The sequence below is a fragment of the Pongo abelii genome, chromosome Y, assembly GCF_028885655.2.
Source record: "Pongo abelii isolate AG06213 chromosome Y, NHGRI_mPonAbe1-v2.0_pri, whole genome shotgun sequence".
Taxonomy (NCBI): domain Eukaryota; kingdom Metazoa; phylum Chordata; class Mammalia; order Primates; family Hominidae; genus Pongo; species Pongo abelii.
In genome coordinates this window covers 5,249,926-5,274,852 of record NC_072009.2, presented here as the reverse complement: position 1 = coordinate 5,274,852, position 24,927 = coordinate 5,249,926, and the positions used below count along the sequence as shown (strand labels likewise).

The 24,927-nt window shown below is 38.8% G+C and overlaps 1 protein-coding gene across 1 annotated transcript; it reads left to right on the top strand.

Annotated features, from left to right (window-relative positions):
* Window positions 1–13,689: 13,689 nt before the first annotated feature.
* LOC129053454 (protein FAM47A-like) lies at window positions 13,690–16,738 on the top strand. Its single transcript, XM_054545503.1, has one exon. It carries the CDS (start codon window positions 13,748–13,750, stop codon window positions 16,595–16,597), a length of 2,850 nt encoding a protein of 949 aa, XP_054401478.1. The 5' UTR covers window positions 13,690–13,747; the 3' UTR covers window positions 16,598–16,738.
* Window positions 16,739–24,927: the final 8,189 nt, after the last annotated feature.

Genomic DNA, 24,927 nt, shown 5'->3' with positions numbered 1-24,927 from the left:
GTCGGAAAAGCACAGTATTCGGGTGGGAGTGGCCCGATTTTCCAGGTGCCGTCTGTCACCCCTGGAAAGGGAACTCCCTGACCCCTTGCGCTTCCCGAGTGAGGCAATGCCTCGCCCCTGCTTCGGCTGGCGCACGGTGCGCTCACCCACTGACCTGCGCCCACTGTCTGGCACTCCCTAGTGAGATGAACACGGTACCTCAGATGGAAATGCAGAAATCACCCGTCTTCTGCGTCGCTCGCGCTGGGAGCTGTAGACCGGAGCTGTTCCTATTCGGCCATCTTGGCTCCTCCCCCCTCTTTTTTCTTTCTTTCCCCCCCTTTGGTTTTTTTGTTTGTTTGTTTTGTTTGTTTTTTGTTTTTTGTTTTTGAGACACAGTCTCACTCTGTTGCCCAGGCTGGAGTGCAGTGGCCCCATTTTGGCTCACTGCACCCTCCACCTCTGCGGGTTCAAGTCATTCTCGTGCCTCTGCCTCCCGAGTAGCTGGGTACCACCACACTGGTAAAGTTTATTCATCTTGATCAATGGAAACCTTGTATCTATGGATTTGTAACTGCCCATTGCCTTCTCCCCCAGCCCTTGGCAACCATCATTCTATTCCTTGATTCTATGAATTTGACTATTTTTGATAACCCATATAAGTGGAATCATACAGTGTTTATCTTTTTCATTACTGGTTTATGTCACCTAGCAATCCGTTGCAATCATTTGGCATAACGTCTTCTGGGTTCATCTATATGTGGATTTTTTTATTTCTAAAGGCTGAATGGTAATTTATTGTATGTATATCCCACGTTTTATTTTTACATGCCTCTGTTGATGGACATTTAGATTGTTTCCACATCTTTTGAGCTCACAACTTGTAAACAGCAGACAGTGACACTCTTAGTTGTATACCTCTCTACGTAGTTTGATAAGTTTTGCAGGACCATGAACTCCTCTAGGACAAAGACTGTGTGTAATTTGCTCAATGATCAATTCCACATAGGAAGGGTTCAAAAATATTATTTAAAAGATTAATCAGCCTGTTAAAAGTTTTAGTCTTATTATTTCTCCAAATTTAAACAATGAGTGGGAGCAGACATTGATTATTTATTTAAACAGTGTTTCCTTTGGAAGAAAAAAGAATCAGTGACACTCAATGGTGAGGAATTCTTATAATTTTAATTAAATATTCACTAAGATAAAACTAGTAAAAAAATGTGTATGCTTAAAGGAATGTTTTTATACCTGTAAAATAAACAATTTATAAATATTAGAAATAAAATTGTAAAAGTAAAAACTAAGAAATTTCTATTGTATTTCACATTGTTTTTTGTCTTAAACACAATCACTTCTTGCTGAGAATAGATCCAGTTTCTGTGGTGCAAGTTTTGTTTTGAATGTGCCATGCCTGTATACCCTGATATACTTGAAGTATCTTCATTCTTGAGCACTCTTTTTTGCTGAAAACTTTGACCCACCTTATTTTACATAATGATTCATAATGTAATTTTTCTTTCAGGAAATGTAAGCCATCCTTTAAATATTGTCCAGTCAAGTTCTTTTTTATGAAGTTGTGAAACGTAAAGTGATACTTTATTCTAATAAAGTTTGATTTTTTCATAAATTACAATAAAGAGTCTCGAGAAGTTCAATAACTGAAGGTGCTGCAGTTTCCTTCTGTTACTATATTATTCCTGTCCTAATCATCACTTTGCAGCTGGTAAAATAAGCCAACATGAGTATTGTCATATGAACGTAAGAAAACTTCATTTTTACACTAAGGAATGCCATCTGGCAGCAATCTCACTTAACACGATTGGAAACACACATCTAAACAAGAACACTGAATTTTTGTGGCTGTACTGAACTGAAAAGATCGAGATAATCCTGAAAATGCTTAGAGTAATTTTTCATTTGGATATTACACAAGAAAAGATCTATGGGATTATCAAATACAGATATAGAACACTGAATTTTAATGGCATGAACACATCAGGTATTCAATAATTATTTTTTGAGGACTTAATGTATGTTAGTCTTTGTGCTAAATGCCAAATGATTGCAACAGACATTGGCTTTAATCTCATGGGCCCAAGAGCCTGTTTTGGTTCATTTTCTTTGTCAATAGAATATATATATATTCTATTGTCATATATATATTGTCAGATATATATATATATATGATAAAAACAAGCAACAGGGAAAGGATTCCCTATTTAATAAATGGTGCTGGGAAAACTGGCTACCCATATGCAAAAAACAGAAACTGGACCCCTTCCCTACACTTTACACAAAAATTAACTCAAGATGGATTAAAGACTTAAACATAAAATCTAAAACCATAAAAACCCTAGAATAAAAGCTAGGCAATACCATTCAGGACATAGGCATGGGCAAAGACTTCACGAGTAAAACACCAAAAGCAATTGCTACAAAAGCCAAAATTGACAAATGGGATCTAAATAACTAGAGAGCTTCTGCACAGCAAAAGAAATTATCATCAGAGTGAACAGGCAACCTATAGAATGGGAGAAAATTTTTGCAGTCAATCCATCTGACAAAGGGCTAATATCCAGAATTTATAAGGAACTTAAAGAAATTTACAAGATGAAAACAATCCCATCGAAAAGTGGGCAAAGGATATGAACAGACACTCCTCAAAAGAAGACATTTATGTGGCCAACAAACGTGAAAAGAAGCTCATTATCACTGGTCATTAGAGAAATGCAAACCAAAACCACAATGAGATGCCATCTCACGCCAGTTAGAATGGTGATCATTAAAAAGTCTGGAAACAACAGATGATGGCGAGGATGTGGAGAAATAAGAATGCTTTTACACTCTTGGTGGGAGTGTAAACTAGTTCAACCATTGTGGAAGATAGTGTGGTGATTCCCCAAGGATCTAGAACCAGAAATACCATTTAACACAGCAATCCCGTTACTGGGTATATACCCAAAGGAATGTAAATAATTCTACTATAAAGACACATGCACATGTATGTTTATTGCAGCACTAGTTATGATAGCAAATACTTGGAACCAACCCAAATACCCATCAATTATAGACTGGAAAAAGAAAATGTGGCAGATACACATCATGGAACACTATGCAGCCATAAAAAAGAATGAATTCATGTCCTTTGCAGGGGTATGGATGAAGCTGCAAACCATCATCCTCAGCAAACTAACACAGCAACAGAAAACCAAACACTGCATGTTCTCACTCGTAAGTGGGAGTTGAACAATGAGAACACATGGACACAGGGAGGGGAACATCACACCACAGGGCCTGTAGGAGGGTGGGGGGAAAGGTGAGGGAGAGCATTAGGACAAATACCTAAAGCATGCGTAGCTTAAAACCTAGATGATGGGTTCATAGGTGCAGCAAACCACCGTGGCACATGTATACGTATGTAACAAACCTGCACGTTCAGCACACGTATCCCAGAACTTAAAGTAAATAAATAAAATTTAAAAAAAGAAAATATATATGTCCATTCTCTCTCTCTCTCTCCATATATACACATATATATATAACTGATCCTATATATAGGATGAATAAATATATTAGTTGCTAATAAATTGATAATCTATAAAATGTGTGCTAATATATTTACTTTAAATTATTAAAATATATTCAATAATATTTTCTTTGCTATTTTTACTTCTATTGTCACAAATACAGAAATTGCTACAGAAGTTCTTATACCTTCTCCTACATATAGTGGTAAATTTTATGGAAAAATAGATTTGATCTAATTATGTTACTTAGCCTAAAGACCCAGAATATCTTGGTTGAAAGTGTACATGTTTTGCTTCACCAAAATCCAGTGTAAATTTTTCCTAACATGCTAGGAGAAAAGCATAATCCTTGCAAAACCTTTCCCTATGATTCCATAAGCTACTACAATATTAACCCAGTATGTTAAGAGAGTAAGTTATGTTTAATGTGATCATTATTTTTATAAGTTGACATGAGTGATGGCCTCTCAGTTTTTAATTTTCTGAACTTTTCTTCCACATTCTCAATGGTTTATTTGTTGATTTCATCTTTCATAAAAATATGATAAGGACTTTCACCAGCTAATGTTAAAACTTAGTGAAATGCACAATTTACAAAAGTAAAAGTCTTGTAAAATGTTTCCTATGTATCATTTACATTTATTACCTTCCTTCTGAGCTTTTCATTCAATTCTTGTTCATACGTGAAAAATAAACAATATGATTTTGACTTGTTTTCTTGAAGGCTTTTGCCATTTTCCCAGTACGTCTTTTAATATTTAAGGACAGTTACATATATTTAGGGAGTTTCAAATTTCTAGAAAGTATATTACTTTTAGTAGATTCCTGCCAATATGAGTGTAAACCTCATTTATTTTAATATGAATTAATATGATACACTTTAGGTAGAAATATTATTAACATTTCACTTTTGCTTATGTGTACGGTGCTATTCAGTTATGATTTCTTACGTGACAAACAATCCATGAGGAAAAGCTTATTAATAATCTGCTAAGTGCTGGAGGCAGTAGGACTCTATTCTCATTAGTAATCTTATCTATTGCTTATCTCCTGCCAGGAAAGAGGTGATTCTTGAAACGAACGGCAGTAATACAAATTTATACAGCAGCTGTATACTCAAGCAGTAATACAAATTTATACAGTATAAGCACACTCAAAGAGGAATTTGTGTGCAAAGACAAAGCCTAGCATTTCTTTATATAACCTAAGTTGAAGAGGTATTGTAAAGGAACTGGTGGTTAGAGAAGGAAGGCGAGGCAAACGCAGACAATTTGAATGGGAAGAGGCTATTGAAACTGAAAATTGAGAAGGGAACTATGAAAAATAATTCTTAAAATGCAAACCTCTTCACTTTGACTGCCTGCATGCATGGCAAATTCCTTGGCTTGGGGGGAAAGAGGAAAGTTGTGCTGAGAGCAGCTACTAGTAGCAGGGCATATGACTGTGCAGGGCATACGTACGTGCAGGTGTAACATTGCTTAGAATTCCTCAGACCTTAAATCACTGTCAAGGACTAAAAACTGCAATGATGACTGGAAATATCTGTTCCACATCCAAAATAATCTATTTAGAATTGCTTCCTTAGTTCACCAGGTCTCTATCAAATATCAGTGCTTTTAGTTCCTTCCAAATCATCACTCTGCCCTCTAATCCAATGTATCCCTGAATTATGCTGTAGAGAAAAATGCAATTTCCTCCATGTGGGTCTCCCTCCTTAAGTTTTTCTTCCCCACATTAAACATCTCTAACATTTAGAGAAAGACGATAGTTTCTAAATGAATCCAGGTGCACAATTGTCCAAATCATGAAAATAACTTCCTAAATCCTTATTCATTGATAAATATGTGGATCAAATCAGTGTAAGTATTTCAGCTGATCAGATTGCAGCTACAAAATGAAAAATCACTTTCAGCTTATTCATTTGTTATAAATGTAAAAGGAGCAATGGAAAGGATTAGAGGTAGAGAATATCTCTGGTTTTGCATAGAATATCATGATTCCTATACCTTCTAAGAGGTAGAACATAAAAGGAAAGTCCACTTGCTTTTTTCCCAGAGACAACGGTTTTTAGAGTATGGGGCTGATTTTCCTAGCTACGCTATTAAATATAATTAGTTAGATTACATTATAAATTAAGCCAGTTCATTGGAGTAAACCTCTGTACAGGACACTTGGCATTATAAAGCTGTTACATAGCTGGTTGATGTAGAATACCCTTCAGTCTCTTTGTAAAGGCGTACTGTTGCGTCAAATGAACACAAAGGTAATAACATAATATTAGAACTATTTTTATAAAATCGCAACTCAACACTTTGTTACAGGTTCAATAATATCTTAGAAAACTGTGGTGTGTTCACACGTGTATTGTGTACATACATTTGCCTATACATATTAGGCTTTGATCACTAACGTTAAAACCGGCTAAACTTTGGACCTTTATGTGAATTGTGGTATGAATATATGTGTATATATGCATGTTATTTTTAAGAGCTGTGGTCTTAACATAGAATTAACAGCCCGTATTTCAAAATTGAGGTTAAAATTGTAACAATCTGTCTGTAAATAGTACTAATATTGCATATTTTTGCCTGCTCGTCACAAGTTGGACATTAGCCAGGTAAAGTGGACACTATTGAGAACATGGCTTTTAGCTGGTCATTTGTGTATGTGTACAGTACTCTGTAAATTTTGAATTCTGTGAAAGATGCAAATGTTGCATTCAAAGCCAAAGAATAAGATTAAGACAGCACTCGTGGACAACCAAGATTATTGATTATTCTACATTATTCATATCCATGATATGAAGTGATTCTGGATTTTTTTTGCTAGCTACTAGAAAATAAGCTAAGATGTATGACAGCTTGTTGAATGCATCTACCAAAATTCCATCAATAGGAAAGTGAGACCAGTGTTTTTTGGTTAAATCACAGGATATGACACAGTAACATTTACCTGTCCTCGAAGTCTTATTACTTTAACCATACACAAAATTGCCAAGATTTTAGCCATTGGTTAAGTCCTCTAATTATATACTAGATAATTTCATTTGTAGCTGAACCACCTTATAAAATAGAGCTGCGTCTGCTCGATTATTTTCTAAATATTACATTCTATTTATATTTGTGAATTGAATGGACCAGGTGATACGTATGCACGCAAGGAGACAGGAGTACTGCCACAATTTTCTATGATTTATCTATACAAGGAAATAGAGTGAATCTTCTAGAAATATAAAAATACTAGCCTGACATTGTCCATTTTCACTTTTTGAGAACTTGTGTAAGTCATTTGTTCTCTTTTTGCCTCAAGTTCTTTATTAATATCAGTAGTGCTGGACTATATCCTGTCTGAGATACTGTGATCAAATTATTATGTATCCAGGGATTTCAGCCCTTGGCTGTAAATCATTACCAATGGGAGGAATTTTGATTCAGCAAGCTCAGGGCAGAGTCTTGGCATATATACTTTTAAGATGTGCCACAAGTGATTCTGATAATTCAGCCAAGGTAAGGAATAATTCTTCTATGCTTTTTTATTCAAAGAACAAAATGGAAATCTTTAAGTCTATATTATTTCTTAGGTCTTATCTATATTTCATACCTTGCTGAGAAAAACTATCAGTGGGTGTAGCAGTGGCAAAATTGCTGCGGTGTATCTCATTATAAGACAAGTACATTGTTACTGGTAGAAAAATGATCAAAATGAATAGTGTATTTATCAAATTTCTCCAGAAAGATAAGAAAATAATAGGAGTTATACATATCTCCTATTATTTTACATATATGTAGAGAGAGAGAGAGTGAGAGGAGGGTGATATATAGGATAATAGGAAATAGTTGAATATATAGAATATAGAAGTAGGATATATATATTATATATATCCTATATATTATATATAAATATATAATATAATATATATCCTATTACTTCCTATTATATAATATATATCCTATTATATATATTATATATTCTCTTATATATATTATATTATATATATTATATACCCCATTACATATATTATATAATACGATATATATCCTATTATTTCTATATTCTATATATTGAATTATTTCCTATTATCCTATATATATAATATATATAATTTATATATATAATATATATTTAAATATTATATATATAATTTATATATATTACATAGAGAGAGAGAGAGAGAGAGAGAGAGAGACAGAGAGAGGGAAATTTAAAGGAATTCATTTACGCGACTGTCGGGGTTGGCAAATCCGAAGTCTGTAGAGCTGGTTGTGGGTTAGAAATTTGGGCAAAAGGTGATGTTGCAGTCCTGATTCTGACGGCTGGAAACTCAAACAGATTCCTGTGTTTCAGTCTGGAGGGAGAATTCCATCTTCTTGGGAGAATTTTGTCTTTTTCCTGAAAGCCTTCAACTGATTGGATGATGCTCACCCATCCTATGGAGGGTAAATCTGATTTACTCAAAATCTACTGTAAAAAATGTTAAATCACATCCAAAAAATACCTTCACAGCAACATCTAGACTGTTTGACCAAATATTTGGGCACCAGAGCCTAGCCATGTTGACACAGAAAATTAACCATCACAGAAAGTAAACTTAGCAAGAGCTAATAAAAGCAAAAGAATTCCAAAGATGGTTGGATCAGAGTGAACAAGATTGGGTATCTGAGAAAGGCTGGCAGGTGCTGCGTGTGGGTAGAAGAGACAGCAAGGTTGCAGATAACTTGAGTCTGCTGGAGGATGAAAATGGTGTCCTGAGTTAAGTCTGCAGTAAAGGTTGTAGGTAAAACCAAGAGCAGTCACAGGCACACAAAGATGTCAGAACTGGGAATACTTAGGCTCCACTAAACCAATGCACTTCATCGCATTGATTTTCATTGTTTGTTCTCATTCCCTTGTTTGCTTATTCATTACATGCTGCTCCACTCAGAGCATTTTGACTTGCTTGAACATTTCTTTATTAGCTTGTTGGTGTTGGTTTTGCTTGTCAGCTACACTATTCATTTCTGGAGTAACACTTCATACTAAGGCAGTTGGTGCTTCTTGACTGAACAGGCCAGTTGTAATTTCTCTGCACTCTACAGTGATGTCAGTTTTCTTCAACCCAAGAAGGGCAGTTTGCACAAGTAAGTTGCTTTCACTCCTGGTTTGTTTGTTTTTCCACTGCCAGTCACCAAACTTTGTATCTTCTTTACTCTTCTATCATGACTTCATCATCCTGTGGGCCCACTAGGTATGTACATGTTACCTAAGGGAATTATTCTGTTCTCAAGGCTCCATCTAGTGTATGCAGAAATTTAATTTTCTGCAAATTTGGTTACTTTGGATAATACCATTAATACTGTGGTTTTTAATCTCTTTGAAAGTTTTTGGGGCCTATAAAAGTCACAAGGCTTTAGAAAAGTAATTCTTACATATTGGTGTGTATAATTTAAAGACCATGTAAAATGTAGATTACTGGCTCCACTTAGGGAAAAAACATGATTTACTGTGTATGGGGGGGGGGCGCGGGCAGCAAGTATGCATTTTAAAGAAGCTACAGCTTTCTCACTTATATGATTAATAGTGATTTGTTGATAATTCACCATGATGCAATCTATAGTTTAAAATGGAAACCTTTTATTTTAGAATAATTTCACATTTATGAAACATTTGCAAAGGCTGTACGAAGCATTTTCATGCACATTTCACTCAGCTTCCCCTAAAATTAATATCTTACATTGTACATGCATTTAAACTAAAAAATTAACATTGAAATATTACTATTAACTAAACTTCTGACTTCATTCAGATTTGTAGATTTTTTACTCCCATGTCCTTTTTCAGTGCCAGGATCCAACCCAGCCTACCACATTGAATTTAGTTTTCATGTCTCTTTAATCTAAAGTCTATGACCGGTTCTCAGTCTTTACTTGTTTCCCATGACCTTTATGGTTTTGAGGAGTACTTGAGAATTTTGTAAAACGTCCCTGGACTTGAGTTTGTTAGATGTTTTCTCCTCATTAGACTAGGATTCCGGAATTTAGGGGAGAATACTACAGAAGTGAAGTGTCTTTCTCATCACATCCTATCAGAGGAGTGCATGATACCAATGCGAACTCTCACTGCTGATATTAACAATGATCACTTGGTTAAGGAGAGAACTGCCAGGCTTCTCCACTAAAAGGTCACTATTTTTTTCCCATTCCATATTTTACTTTTTAGAATCCAGCCCACACCCTGGGGAGGACAATTAATTTCCACCTCCTGAAGGGAGGAGTATCCCTGTACATTTTCTGAAATTCTTTGTAAAAATATTTGTACCCGTTTCCTCATTTATTTATTTGTACAATTATTTATATCACTATGGACTCATGGATATTTTATTTTATATTGTGTTATAATTTTTTAAATTTTAATTCATTTTGTTGCCTGAATTGTTTTAACTTTGGCCATTGAGGGCTCTTTCAGTTTGGCTCCTGATCTGCTTCTATTCTTTTGTTTTCTGAGAACTTCCATATTTTCTGGCATTACATAATACTCCAGGCTCATCTTGTGTTTTCACTGCCCCAGGCCTAGAATTCCTCATTTCTCCAAGGATATCTCTGTTTTGTTTTGCTTTTGTTATTTTAGAGAATGGTATTTAGAAACCAAGATTTGGGCACTGGATGTACTTGTTGTTACTTGGGTGTCATTTTTTTTCTAGTTTCTCAGCAGAGACAGAGCTATACAACATAAGCATGTATACTAACCAATATGTACACACATCTATAATTATTTCTTTAGCTATATATCTCTATACATGGTAAACTACTGTGTATTATACATTTTTTGTTTTCTTATGAAGTTTTAAGAATTATTTATGTATTCTAGATGTGAGTCCTTTGTATAATATTCTGCTGTGAAAAGTGAAAAAAACGAAGTGGCTTTAAGGAACAAAAACAATGTTTTAATGAACAGGCACATGAAAAATTTTATATAGGCCCAATTGAACTTTAGGAGATTCAATACATGTTTTTCTCCGGGATTATTTGGAATATAGAAGATTTTTTCAAACTCTCATGCATTTTAGATAAGTGAGTACTCATATGAGCTTGCTAGTTAGAGTATTGTTATAGAGAATTGTTGAAGCATTGGCTCTTGAATGTAACATACAGTCCATGGAATTTTTCTATTAAACTAAAGAGCTTCTGCACAGCAAAAGAAACTACCATCAGAGTGAACAGGCAACCTACAGAATGGGAAAAAATTTTTGCAACCTGCTCATCTGACAAAGGGCTAATATCCAGAATCTACAAAGAACTCAAACAAATTTACAAGAAAAAAACAAACAACCCCATCAAATGTGGGCAAAGGATAGGAACAGACACTTCTCAAAAGAAGACATTTATGCAGCCAAAAGACACATCAAAAAATGTTCATCATCACTGGTCATCAGAGAAATGCAAATCAAAACCACAATGAGATACCATCTCACACCAGTTAGAATGGCGATCATTAAAAAGTCAGGAAACAACAGGTGCTGGAGAGGATGTGGAGAAACAGGAACAGTTTTACACGGTTGGTGGGACTGTAAACTAGTTCAACCATTGTGGAAGACAGCGTGGCGATTCCTCAAGGATCTAGAACTAGAAATACCATTTGACCCAGCCATCTCATTGCTGGGTATATACCCAAAGGATTATAAATCATGCTGCTATAAAGACACATGCACACATATGTTTACTGTGGCACTATTCACAATAGCAAAGACTTGGAACCAACCCAAATGTCCATCAGTGATAGATCAAGAAAATGGATGGATCAAGAAAATGTGGCACATATACACCGTGGAATACTATGCAGCCATAAAAAAGGATGAGTTAATGTCCTTTGTAGGGCCATGGATGAAGCTGGAAACCATCATTCTCAGCAAACTATCGCAAGGACAAAAAACCAAACACTGCATGTTCTCACTCATAGGTGGGAACTGAATAGTGTGAACACTTGGACACAGGAAGGGGAACATCACACACACGGGCCTGTTGTGCAGTAGGGGGAGGGGGGAGGGATAGCACTAGGAGATATAGCTAATGTAAATGACGAGTTAATGGGTGCAGCACACCAACATGGCACACTTATACATATGTAAGAAACCTGCACATTGCGCACATGTACCCTAGAACTTGAAGTATAATAAAAATAAAAAAGGAAAAAAAAAAAGAAAGTTAAAAATAAATCCTTGTCAAATTTGGTCTTACCAACCTCACATTATGAAATCTACTAAGTATCTTGAGACTTTAACATAGATTCTTATAATCAATAAATGAAAATATTTGTGATATGTAAATGTATGATGTTGCTTTTCCTTTATATAGACATCAAATGTAGAGTATTTTTATTTTCGAACTGTAGTAATACTATATAAATTAACAATATTTTACAGGATGCTTATTCTGTTCCAGACACTATACAAAGTCATGTTATATAGATTATCTTGATTTACACATAATCTAGTTCTTTGATTTAATGAGAAACCTAAGAGGAATATACATTGTGTCTGTTTTACAAAGGAGGAGCCAAAAGCAAGAGAGGCATTGATCGTACCTCGTTTACAAGGAGGAACTAGAGTGTACCTGCTTGTATAGCAGAAAACATTGTTTAGTATACATACATTGTATAGTAGAAAACATTGTTCAGCTGCACCTAACAAGGGAAGTAAGAAGCCTTCTTTTAAAAAATGAGTAAGAATGTACAGAAAAAATTATTATGTGATGAGAAAATGATATGCTTAAGGAATAATGCAGGCTGAATTTGTCTATAATTAAAATTTTTTATAAAAATGCTTTTCATAGTGTTGTTTTAAGCACTATAAGGGAGATAAAAATTTAACTGATATTATTTAAAGGAAAATGAAAGATTGCAACTGGACTGGTGGGGGTATAACGATATTCAGACTGGAAAGGAAGAAGGGAAACTGTCTTTATTCACAGATGACACTATCATACCTATAGAAAATTCAATGAAATATACAAAAATGCTTCTGAACATAATGAGTGAGTTTTCCAAGGTTGTATGATACCAATGGGTATCCAAACATCAATATTTATATATGCTAACAATAAAAAATTGGAAATTGCAACTAAAATATACTACATATAATAGTATGAAAAACAATATTTAGGAAAAATCTGGAGAGAAAAAGATGTGAAAGGCACATACACTAAAAAACACACAATATTCCTGAGAAAATGAAAAATCACATAAACAAATAGAAAGCTGTACATTTCTCAGCGGTCAGATTTCCTATTGTTAACATGCCAATTATCCTCAAATTGATCTATAGATTCAACAGAATCCTAATCAAATTCCCAACAGGACTTTCTTTTTTTGACATTGACAAACTGACTTTAAAATTTCTATAGAAATTCAAAGGACCTAGGAAGAACTAACTTTGTAAAAGAACATTGTTAAAGGACTAATACAGCCTAATTTCTAGATTTATTATAAAGCTAAAGTAACCAACAGAGTGGGAAATTTGTGTGAGAGAAAAATCAATGGAAGAGAAAAGAGTGTCCAGAAATTGACCTTCAAAAAATATACACAACTGATATTCTACCAATTCCCAAATGTAATTCAGTGGAGAAAATTTAGTCTTTACAAAAATAGTTCTAAAATTATCAGATATATGTAAGCAATAGGTACATTTTTAAATAAAAACTTTGATCTATATCTTGTGCTGTTTACAAAAATTAAACCTTGACCTTTGGATAGGCCAAGTTTTCACAGATACATCAAAAGAAGCACAGTCTATAAAATAAGAAATTGATAAATTGGACTTCATCAAATTAAAAAACTTCTCTTTGACACTGTTAAGACAATGAAAGGGAAAAGCCAAGGATGAAGTGAAAAATTTGCAAATCACATATCTCATAACCTATTCACATCTAGAACACAGCAAGGATTCTCAAAACTAAATATGATATCCAGCAACACAATTTAAAAATGGGGAAAAAATCCACAGAAACTTCAACGAAGGAGAGATAAGGATGGCAAATAAGCAAATATAGAGATGTTCAATATCAGTAGTCATCAGGAAACGCAAATGAAACCCAGAATGAGATTCCACCACACACCTGTCAGAACGTGGACTGCGCAGGTGGTGTCAGCGCTGCTCCGCCTCCAGGAAGGAACCTGGGCTGCGCGTGGCTGGCGGTCTCCTAGCGACTAGAGCGGCAGGGATCAGGAACCGCAGAAGCTGGAGACGTGGCACCCCAGCGAGGGCCACCATGGGGGACCAGAGGCCGCAGGACTGGCTGAGGTCCCCGGGCATGGACTCCAAGCCCTGGTACTGTAACAAACCGCCTTCCAAGTGCTTCGCGAAGCTCAAGCACAGGCGCCTGAGGTTATCACCCATGGACACCCAGAACTGGGTATTTGTGAAGGAGGGCATGGACGACTTCCGCTACGGCTGTCCGTCTCCCGAGGATACGCTCGTTTGTCGCCGTGACGAGTTCTTACTCCCCAAAATATCTCTCAGAGGTCCCCAAGCTGACCCCAAAAGCGTGCAGAAAAAGCTGCTCAAGAAAGCGGCCCTATTTTCCAAACTCTCTCCAGCCCAGCTAGCACGGAAGGCGTTCGTAGAGCAAGTGGAAGCCCAGCTAATGGCCAAGCATCCCTTGGCTATGTACCCCAATCTGGGAGAAGATGTGCCTCCAGATCTCCTACTACAGGTGCTGAAACAGCTGGATCCTGAGAGGAAGCTGGAGGACGCTTGGGCTCGTTGTGAGGCCCGGGAGAAGACAACCCAGGTACCCACTGAGCCTAGTAAATATCCCTGTGGGGAATTCTGCCTGAAGCCTCCCGAGACTCTGGTGTCCCATCACCGCCGGGAGCTTCCCAAGACTACGGTGTCCAGTCTCTGCCCAGAGCCTCCCGAGACTGGAATGTCCCATCTAAGCCCGGAGCCTCCCAAGACTCCGGTGTCCAGTCTCCGCCCCAAGCCTCCGGAGACTGGAGAGTCCCATCTCCGCCTAGAGCATTCCAAGACTCATCGTGGGTCCAGTCTCCGCTTGGAACCTTCCGAGACTGGAGTGTCCCATCTTAGTCCGGAGCCTCCCGAGACTCGTCGGGCGTCCAGTCTCTACTCGGAGCTTTCCGAGACTGGAGAGTCCCATCTCCACCCGGAGTCTCCCAAGACTCGTCGGGGGTCCAGTCTCTACTCGGAGCCTTCCGAGATGGGAGTATCCCAACTCCGCCTTGCGCCTCCCAAGACTCGTCGGGGGTCCAGTCTCTACTCGGAGCCTTCCGAGACTGGAGTGTCCCATCTCCGCCTGGCGCCTCCCAAGACTCGCCGGGGGTCCAGTCTCCACTCGGAGCCTTCCGAGACTGGAGTGTCCCATCTCCGCCTGGCGCCTCCCAAGACTCGTCGGGGGTCCAGTGTCCACTCGGAGCCTTCCGAGACTGGAGTGTCCCATCTCCGCCTGGCGCCTCCCAAGACTCGTCGGGGGTCCAGTGTCCACTCGGAGCCTTCCGAGACTGGAGTGTCCCATCTCCGCCTGGCGCCTCCCAAGACTCGTCGGGGGTCCAGTCTCCACTCGGAGCCTTCCGAGACTGGAGTGTCCCATCTCAGCCCAGAGCCTCCCAAGACTCGTCGGGGGTCCAGTGTCCACTCGGAGCCTTCCGAGACTGGAGTGTCCCATCTCCGCCTGGCGCCTCCCAAGACTCGTCGGGGGTCCAGTGTCCACTCGGAGCCTTCCGAGACTGGAGTGTCCCATCTCAGCCCAGAGCCTCCCAAGATTCGTCGGGGGTCCAGTCTCCACTCGGAGCCTTCCGAGACTGGAGTGTCCCATCTCAGCCCAGAGCCTCCCAAGATTCGTCGGGGGTCCAGTCTCCACTCGGAGCCTTCCGAGACTGGAGTGTCCCATCTCAGCCCTGAGCCTCCCAAGATTCGTCGGGCGTCCAGTCTCTACTCGGAGCCTTCCGAGACTGGAGAGTCCCATCTCCACCCGGAGTCTCCCAAGACTCGTCGGGGGTCCAGTCTCCACTCGGAGCCTTCCGAGACTGGGGTGTCCCATCTCAGCCCAGAGCCTCCCAAGACTGAAGTGTCTCATCTCCACCCAGTGCCTCTCAAGACCGGAGTGTGCCGTCTCCGCCTGGAACCTCCCGACACTAGTCGGGTGTCCAATCTCCTACTATACATGCTGAAAATGCTGGATTCTGGGAGGACGCTGAAGGACGTATGGGATCGTTGTGAAGCCCGGGTGAAGAAAACCGAGGAACCCACCGAGCCTGATAAATCCCCTTGTGGGGAACCCTGCCTGCAGCCTCCTGAGACTCAGGTGTCCCATCCCCACCCGGAACACCCCAAGACTCGCTGGGTGTCCAGTCTCCGCTCGGAGCCTCCCAAGCCTCGTCGGGTGTCCAGTCTCCGCCCGGAGCTTCCCAAAGCTCCAGAGTTCCACCAGTTCTCGGAGCCTCCCAAGATTCGAGCATCCTACATAAAAGAACTGCTTCAGAAAGATACACCAAGCACAAAAGAGTGCGTTTCTGACTCTCTTCAATATAGATACACATCGGAAAAACTCCGTGAATTCTTCAAGTGGGCTGGAGACCTGGGAGCTGATGAAGAATCCATCAGGAATCTGTTTGACTTTACCCCCAACTACAGAGCAACCCATGAGGACCAAAAGTTTAAGAAGGTAAAGGAGTGTTCCTCAGAGCTGAAGTACAGCGTGGAGCTAGATGAAAAGGATGAGGACAAATTCTTCTCAAAGGAAAAACACTGGGGCAGGAAATTCCACAGGCCATCGAATTCTTATACCACACAGCGTGTGAAGATGAAGTATGGAGCATGGTACCTCAAGCCTAAGTTGTGGAAAAAGCTAAGAAGTGATGAACCTTTGATTGACCCCAAGCTCTCACTTAAAAAGCCTGATGAACCTGACGTTCTTGACGATCTTTATGGACCAATTGCCTTTAAGGATTTCATTCTAAGCAAGGGCTATGAAATGCCTGGAATCCTTGAAAGGCTCTTTGCCAGGAAGGGATGGACTTATGACTCTGTTAAGACTCCTATTCAACATGCAATGATAGTTTACAAGTACAAAGAAATCGCAGAGGCATCGGAAGAAGATTAGGCGGTTTTCAATTTACTTCTCAATTGGGTATTTCTTGCTCTCATTTTAATCATCAATCATAATTTATGATGACTGGCCCTGTGGATGTACAACTTGGGCAACATCTGTAAATTCAATACCTAATGTTTATCAATATTTCTTAATGACTTGCTTTGGCTTCATTATTTCATATATTTTATCAATTATGTGATTAATATTCACATACACTCTTTCACATGGTTGAAGCATTGTGAATATTACATCATCATGTCAATTATTTGTAAAAATACATAAAACCAGAAATTATTATTATTAGAATTATTCTTTAAAAGAGAAATCGGGTTGGGCACATTTGCTCATGCCTGTAATCCTCCCCACTTTGGGAGCCCAGGTGGGTGGATTGCTTGAGCCCAGGAGTTGAAGACCAGCCTGAGAAACATGGTGAAACCTGGTCTCTATAAAAAATCCAAAAATGGAATCCACAATGCTTTCTGATGCAACTAAACATCATTCTGGACAAAGAAAGTCTAGCAGATATAGTGAACTAACCAGTTAATTTAATTTTCAATATAAAAAATTAAAATTACAACTGCTATTCTATCCAAAACTCCCACTAATGGGCATGTACACAAAGTACAACAAATCACTATACCAAAAAGACATAGGTACTCTTATGTTTATTGCAGCACTATTCATAAAGCAAAGTCATACAATCAACTACAGCATCCATAAGTGGGATATTTTCTTTATCTACTGAGGGATGCTTAAGTTGATTCTATGGATAAAGAAAATGTCACATACACACACACACACACAGACACACACACACTCTGGAAAGTACTTGGCCATAGAAAAGAATTAGGACATATCTTTTACAGCAACATGGACGGAACGGGAGTTCATTATATTAAATGAAAAACTCAGAAACAGGAAGTACAATACTGCATGTTCTCGCTTATAAGTGGGAGCTGAACAATGAGTATACATAGAGAACAGAATAGTAAACACTGGAGACTCAGAAGGGTAGGAGGATGGGAGAGGGGTGAGAGATGAGAAATTACCTCTTGGGTACAATGTACACTATCAGCTGATGTTCACAATAAGAGCTCATACTTCATCACTACTCAATATATCCATGGAACAAAGCTATACTTCTACCCCTTAAATCTACTTTTAAAAATCATGAAATGTTTTCTTAAAATATTTGAGAGCAATCACAAGAGAGTTTCCAATAAGACAAGTTGAATAAATTTATAAACTCACCCCACCACCCCTAAAAAAAAACCTATGGAAATCAGTCGACGGTGTTTCCCAACCACCCATGTGAGAACTGACACTGCTGAGCAAGAAAATTTTACAAATATGTAAAAAGCTTACTCTGAAAACCTATTTTTCTAAAATTTCTCAACATATTTAATCCCTATATTAGGACACATATACTGTCAAATTTGGAAGATACAGGGAGTCCTGTGTCTTTCTTGAAATTTGTAAAAGAAACAGAAACATAGGCATTGATGTCTCATCTTAAAAGGATAAATGAGCTTGGGTAACATAGCGAGGCCATATCACTATAAAAAGTAATTTAAAAAAATTGCTGTGTATGGTGGCGTGTGCCTATAGTCCCAGCTACTTGGGAGGCTGAGGTAGGAGGATTGCTTTAGCCCAGGAGTTTGAAGCTGCATCAGGCAGTGATCACACCACTGTACTCCAGTCTGGGCAACAGAGCAAGAACCCATCTCTAAAAAATAAATAAATAAAAGGGTAAATGTGGGTACACATTTAAATCTATTAATTTGGTGAACTATCAATTTAATGAATTCCTATCATTTTCCCAAGAGCCACCGCTCACTTCAAATATTCAATTATCTTGTTCTCCATAAAATTTTCTGTAGCTCTCATCTTCTTTAATTTATATTTCACTGTCTTTGGATCCCAACTTCTATTTTACAGAAGCGCAGCTCCTTAAACAATGGGATCCAGTGCCTCTCCTTCCACTTACCCCAGAGAGAGCTGTCAGTCCCGTTCAAATGCTAAACACCTCATTACTCCTGTCACATGTTTGACTTATGGAGCCCAATTGGTTTGTTTATATGGGTCTCCTATTTGGCAGCTGTGGACTCTTTACACATCATTCCAACAGTTACCTAGTAGCCTCTGGCTTCACTGGCTCAGATGTCTCTGCAGCGCTCTGACTAGGAGTGAAAATTGTTAGAGTGGGACCTAAAAAGGCTCATTTTATGCCTTTTGCAGTTACCACCTTCAATTACATAATAAGTGAGTAGATTAACCCTTGCAATCCTGATACTTTAGGAAGATTTAGTAAATGCCTTTGTGGTAATGCCTTACCCTATAGGGTAAGTCTCAAAAATCCTGCTAATGAACACTTTATTTTATATACAGGAACCATCATTGGAATAATTGATCTTAAAAAGCATCTTTCCTTTCTATTTCCAGTAACTAACACAATTCCGGACACACTGTTATAATATGTGCTCTTGGACAAGAATATTATAACATTAATTAACTAACGAAAGAATAGATGGATAGATGAATGAATATATGGATGAATGTAACGAAGGAAGGATGAGGGGGTGGGTTGACGGATGGATGGATGGATGGATGGATAGGTGAATGGATGGATGGAAGGATGAGTGGGTGGGTGGATGAATAGGTGAGTGGGTGGGTGAATGCATGGATGGATGCAAGGGAGGAAGAGTGGGTGGGTGGACGGATGGATGGATGAGTGGATGGTTGGATAGATGGATGGATGAATGGATGGAAGGATGAGTGGATGGGTAAATGAATGGATGGATGGAAAGATAAAAATTGGTGAGTAAATGGATGCATGGATGAGTGGATGGATAAATGACTGGGTGGATGGAAGGATGAATGGGTGAGTAGATGGATGGGTGGATGAGTGGGTGGGTGGATTGATAGAAAGATAAGTGGGTGGCTGGATGGATGGGTGGAAGGGTGAGTGACTGGGTAGATGAAAGGATGAGTGAGTGGGTGAATGGGTAGATGGACGGATGGCTGGCTGGCTGGATGGATAAATGGATGGAGGAAAGAATGAGGAGGTAGACGCATGGATAAATGGATAGATGACTGGATAAATGAATAGATGGATGTATAAACCAGTGAATGAATGAAGACCTGACTGTATGCAGTTCTGACTTTGCCTCTGGCCAGGAAACCCCTTTTTATGTAATTTTCCATATTTGTTTTGGGACTCGACTTAAAAAAAAAGAAGAATCTGCATTTATTTCCAAGTTACTTTTTTAGAGTCACTTTAAAAAAAACATATTTTTACCAACAAATGTTTAATGTGAGTGTAACCAGATCAGTAAGGTCATCACAATTATCTCTCAGGTTAGCCAGCAACTGCACCTCCTATAGCAAATGTGTTTGAAAATATTAAGTGAACAAAAGGACTTTTTTCTAAAGCAAATATTCTAACAGATGTCATTGTCAATAACAAGCATATTCTGGAATCAAGGTTATGAGTCAATGATCTTTGGAAATGCTGAAAAATATCTTCCAATATTACCTTGGCTCTTTTAGTCAAAGTTTTAACTTTGTGATTATGAAATTTAGAATGATGATAGGCTTATCTTTAATGTTTTATAACATTGTGTAACTGTTTATTGACCTCTGCCATGTCAACATGACAAAATATAAATGAGTGGTGGAGTGCCTACCATCTCCAAGCACGAGTGTACGTCTGTGTCCTTTTATTCTTGGAGTTTTCTTGTAACTGTTATTTGAAGCCTACAGTTATTGCTTTAATTACATATCTAAACTAAGAATGAACACAAATTTGGTTTTAATTTAAAATTAAATTTAAAAAAACTAGAGAATACTGTGAAGTTTTATCATGTACTCAGATGACTTCTAACCCAAATAGTCCCTGATTTGGGCTATAGCTTTCTTTAAGTCAGGGTTCCTATGTGATTTTGAATCTTCCACAGTGCCAGCACTCTCCTGTACAAATGTTAGGAGTTCAAAAGCACCTGATGAATTAATACAGAAGTGAATCTTGCTCCTACTCCTGTTTCAGATGGGACCACAAATAATTTATCCCCCATCTGCACCTAGATCAGCCCCACCATCACCAACACTTGGCAAATACTATATATGCAGGGGACTGGGGAAGAGAGTGATGACAGCATTACAATGCCTCATCTCTGACTTCACAGGTGATATGGCTTGACTGTGTCCCCACCCAAATCTCAACTTGAATTGTAGCTTCCATAATTCCCATGTGTTGTGCCAGGGACCCTGTGAGAGATAACTGAATCATGGGATTAGGTCCTTCCTGTGCTACTCTCGTGATAGTGAATAAGTCTCAATGAGATCTGATGGCTTTATAAAGGGGAGTTTCCCAGCACAAATTTTCTTCTCTTGTCTCCCAGCATGTGAGTGTCTTTCACTTTCTGCCATGATTGTGAGGCTTCCCCAGGCATGTGGAAGTGTGAGTTGATTAAACCTCTTTCTTTTGTAAATTGCCCAGTCTTTTGTATGTCTTTATCAGCTGCATGAAAATGGACTAATACAACAGGCATTTGAGATTAAAGGCAAAGCTTCTAAAAAAGGAAGAGCATAATAAGGTATATATGATAAATATTAAGAAGCTAAGCAGATTATGAGTGTTATAGGACTAAAGAATGCAGAGCCATGGGTATAAAGTTAGAAATGGACAAAGCAACCCAAGGAAGCCCAGACCCAAAAGAGAGGGGTAAGAAATAATGCAGTAAATTCACTCTAGCAGAAGTGAACCCATAGGAAGCTACATAACATCAGGCAGGTCAGCCAGCGGTCTAAACCATGTCTACCTGCAAACTGAGAACAGCCTTGCTGTAGGACAGCATGGAATAAATTTTATGGAATAACACTTACGGGGCCAGAAGCAGGATTGAGATAAGGTAAGCCCTTCCTCCCTTAGCAAGTAAGATATCATTAGGACAGAGACATGAATGCAGAGAGTAGTGATGTTGTGGCTAGTGGGAAGGCACAGCCCGATTCTAGATAAGAAGGAAGAAAACAAAAGTGGTTCTGGAATCAAGGTCTGTCTTTCCACCATATTCTTTTCTATTATTCAGCTGTTTCCTTCTCTAAACTATATTTGAATTTACTTAGCTGGATAGCAGGAAGTTTAGTTCCAGGTACTATTTTATCCCAAGATTTTCCCTGATAGCTTGAGAGTCCTTTTCATGCATACATTAACAAAACATAATGTGGGCTCTAAATAGTAAACTCAATTCCCTTTGTGTACTACTGCAATCCTACCCAGCCCAACACTCTATCCTTGGTGCCTTCTTAATTCCTCCATAATAAGGTTTTAGAATCTCACTATGGCTCCATCAATATGAAGAGCTGGAAGTTTCCATGTGCTGTGCAAATTGTGTGTACAAATACCCATAAGATCTACCCCCAAGAAATGTCCTGCAATACCCCAAACTGAGGTATGAGACTAAAACGATTAACTTCCTCCATGTGACATCCTTCTCCTCTTCTTTTCCCAATGACTCAAATCACAATCTTGGCCATTTCTCTTCCTATATTAGTCAGGGTTCTCCATAGAACCAGAACAAATAGGATGGATGGATGGATAGACAGACAGGCAGGCAGGCAGGCAGGCAGGCAGATAGGTAGGTAGATAGATAGATAGATAGATAGGTAGATAGATGGATAGATAGATAGATAGATAGATAGATAGATAGATAGATAGATAGGTAGATAGATGATAGATGATAGATAGATAGATGACAGATAAATAGATGGATGGATGGATAGACAGATAGATGTTAGATAAATAGATGGATAGATGGAGATAGACAGATGGATAGATAGACATACATATAGATAGAAATATGATTGAGATATATATATATAGAGAGAGAGAGAGAGAGATGGACGGGGGAGAGAATGAGAGAGAGACAGAATGAAAGAGAGAGAGAGAGATGAGAGATAGAAAGATGATGACACTGATTATCAGAATTGATTCCTGTGATTACAGAAGTTGAGAAGTGCCACAATAAGCCATCTTCAAGCTGGAGGACCAGGAAATCCTGAGGTGTAATTCAGTCTTGAGTCCAAAGGCCTGAGAAACAAAACTGAGGGAATCCATGGTGTAATTCTCAGTCTGAGGCTAAAGGAATGAGAACTGAGTAGGAGGGGTGGTGCAGTAGGGTGTGGAACACTGGTGTAAGTCCAAAGGCCTGAGAAGCAGGAGCTCCAATGTCCAAGGACAGGAGTGGGATATCCCAGCTCAAGAAAAAAGGGAGAATTCTTCCCTTCCTCTCCCTTTTTTTTATAGGCGATCAATGGATTGGAGGATGCCCACTCGCATGGGGAGGTCAGATGTTTACTCAGTCCACCAATTCAAATGTTAGTCTCTTACAGAGAAACCCTCATAAACACACCCAGAACTAATATTTTCCCATTTATCTGGACATTTGTTAACCAAATCAAGTTGACACCATCACACTTCCCTTTCCTTAAACCTCACCTCCAGTTAACAAATGGGTTCCACTGACATTCCTTAACATGTGCCTCCATCATGTTTAATCCAATCCTACTGTTAACATGTTTGTTCTGCTTCTCAAAATCTCCTTGTCTATCATCCCCTAAATATTATCTCTCAACCACACTACATTGCCAATAGAGGTTTTCCAAAATTTAGCACTGTCCGTGGGTCTTCTCAAGTCAAATTCTTCAGTGGCTCCCAAGTGTCTACATGACAAAGAACAAAACTTGGTCTTCACAGCCTTCTACTGTTTTTCCCCATCAGCTTCCACAGCCTCCTCCCTTTGTGATGCACCATTATTTACTAGTGCATGTGACATACTGACAATTTCTATTGGCCAAAATTCACAATTATTTCAGCATCCATGTATCATGCAACTTGTACCAAAATTAGTTTTTTCCATGCTGCCTAGAATACCCTTATCTACCTGTTCAGACAGTTCAAATATCATTTCTGCTGTGAAGGTTTTCCTAAACATCATCTCAAGCACCATGTAGAAGTGACCTCTTCACTGTAACTCCTTGAGGTCAAGGGACATGTCTAGCTTGTCTCTCAGGTCTGAGGGCCTCATGTAGTGTCAGGTCTATAGTAGGCACTCAAGAGATGTCTAATGGATAATATAAATAAAGTTTTGAGTAATTGCGAATCAAATGATAAGGTTCTTATTTGCTCTTCCACAATTAACTCCTTCAGTAAGACCTAAGTGAATATGTTCCACTTTAAATACAAAGCCCATGAGCAGAACTCCCAAAAATAACATAAATAGGAGTTCCCAATAAAGCTGTATTATCTATATCATCTGACACATTTCATATACTAGGACAGAGCATTGTAATCCTGGGACCTTTAGATGAACAATAACTATTCTTAATTTCACTAAGAATAACTAGGCCAGGCGTGGTGGCTCATGCCTGTAATCCCAGCATTTTGGGAAGCCGAGGCAGGTGGATGACAAGGTCAAGAGATTGAGACCATCCTGGCCAACATGGTGAAACCCGGTTTCTACTAAAAATACAAAAATTAGCCAGATGTGATGGCACGCGCCTGTAGTCCCAGCTACTTGGGAGGCTGAGGCAGAAGAATTGCTTGAGCCCAGGAAGCAGAGGTTGCAGGGAGCCGAGATGGCCCGCTGCTCTCCAGCCTGGTGATAGAGAGAGACTCCGTCTAAATAAATAAATAAATAAATAAATAAATAAATAAATAAATAACTGCTCCACAGCTAGGTGATATTGTTAATTGTTAGGTAACAGTTATTACAGACAAGAAAGCCTAATTTACAGATCCAGGACAAAATTGCATCGTGCCGTTCACGCCTGTAATCCCAGCACTATGGGAGGCTGAGGAGGGTGGATCAGTTGAGCTCAGGAATTCGAAACCAGCCTGGGTTTCAAATATATTTATATTGGAAATGTGTGTATATATATATATATATATATATATATATATATATATATACACACACACACACACACACACACACGGAAATTAGCCAGCTGTGGTGGTATGCAACTGTAGTCCCAGCAACCTGGGAGGCTGAGCCTGGAGGATGGCATGAGCCTGCCCAAGAGGTGGAGATTGCAGTGAGCCATAATTGTGCCACTGCCCTCCAGCCTGAGCAACAGAGCAGGACCTAGTCTCAAAACACAAAAACATAACAAAACTGCATTGTCTTCCTACATCATTGAAACTGTTTGAGTTAAAGCTTTGGTCTATTTAGTGAAATGTAACACCGTGGACATTCGGAAAAGAAAATGATCCTACACAGTATCTATTAAAACTTCCTCCCTGAGATTGTTTTTCCAAAAATAAGTAATGTGTGTGGCAA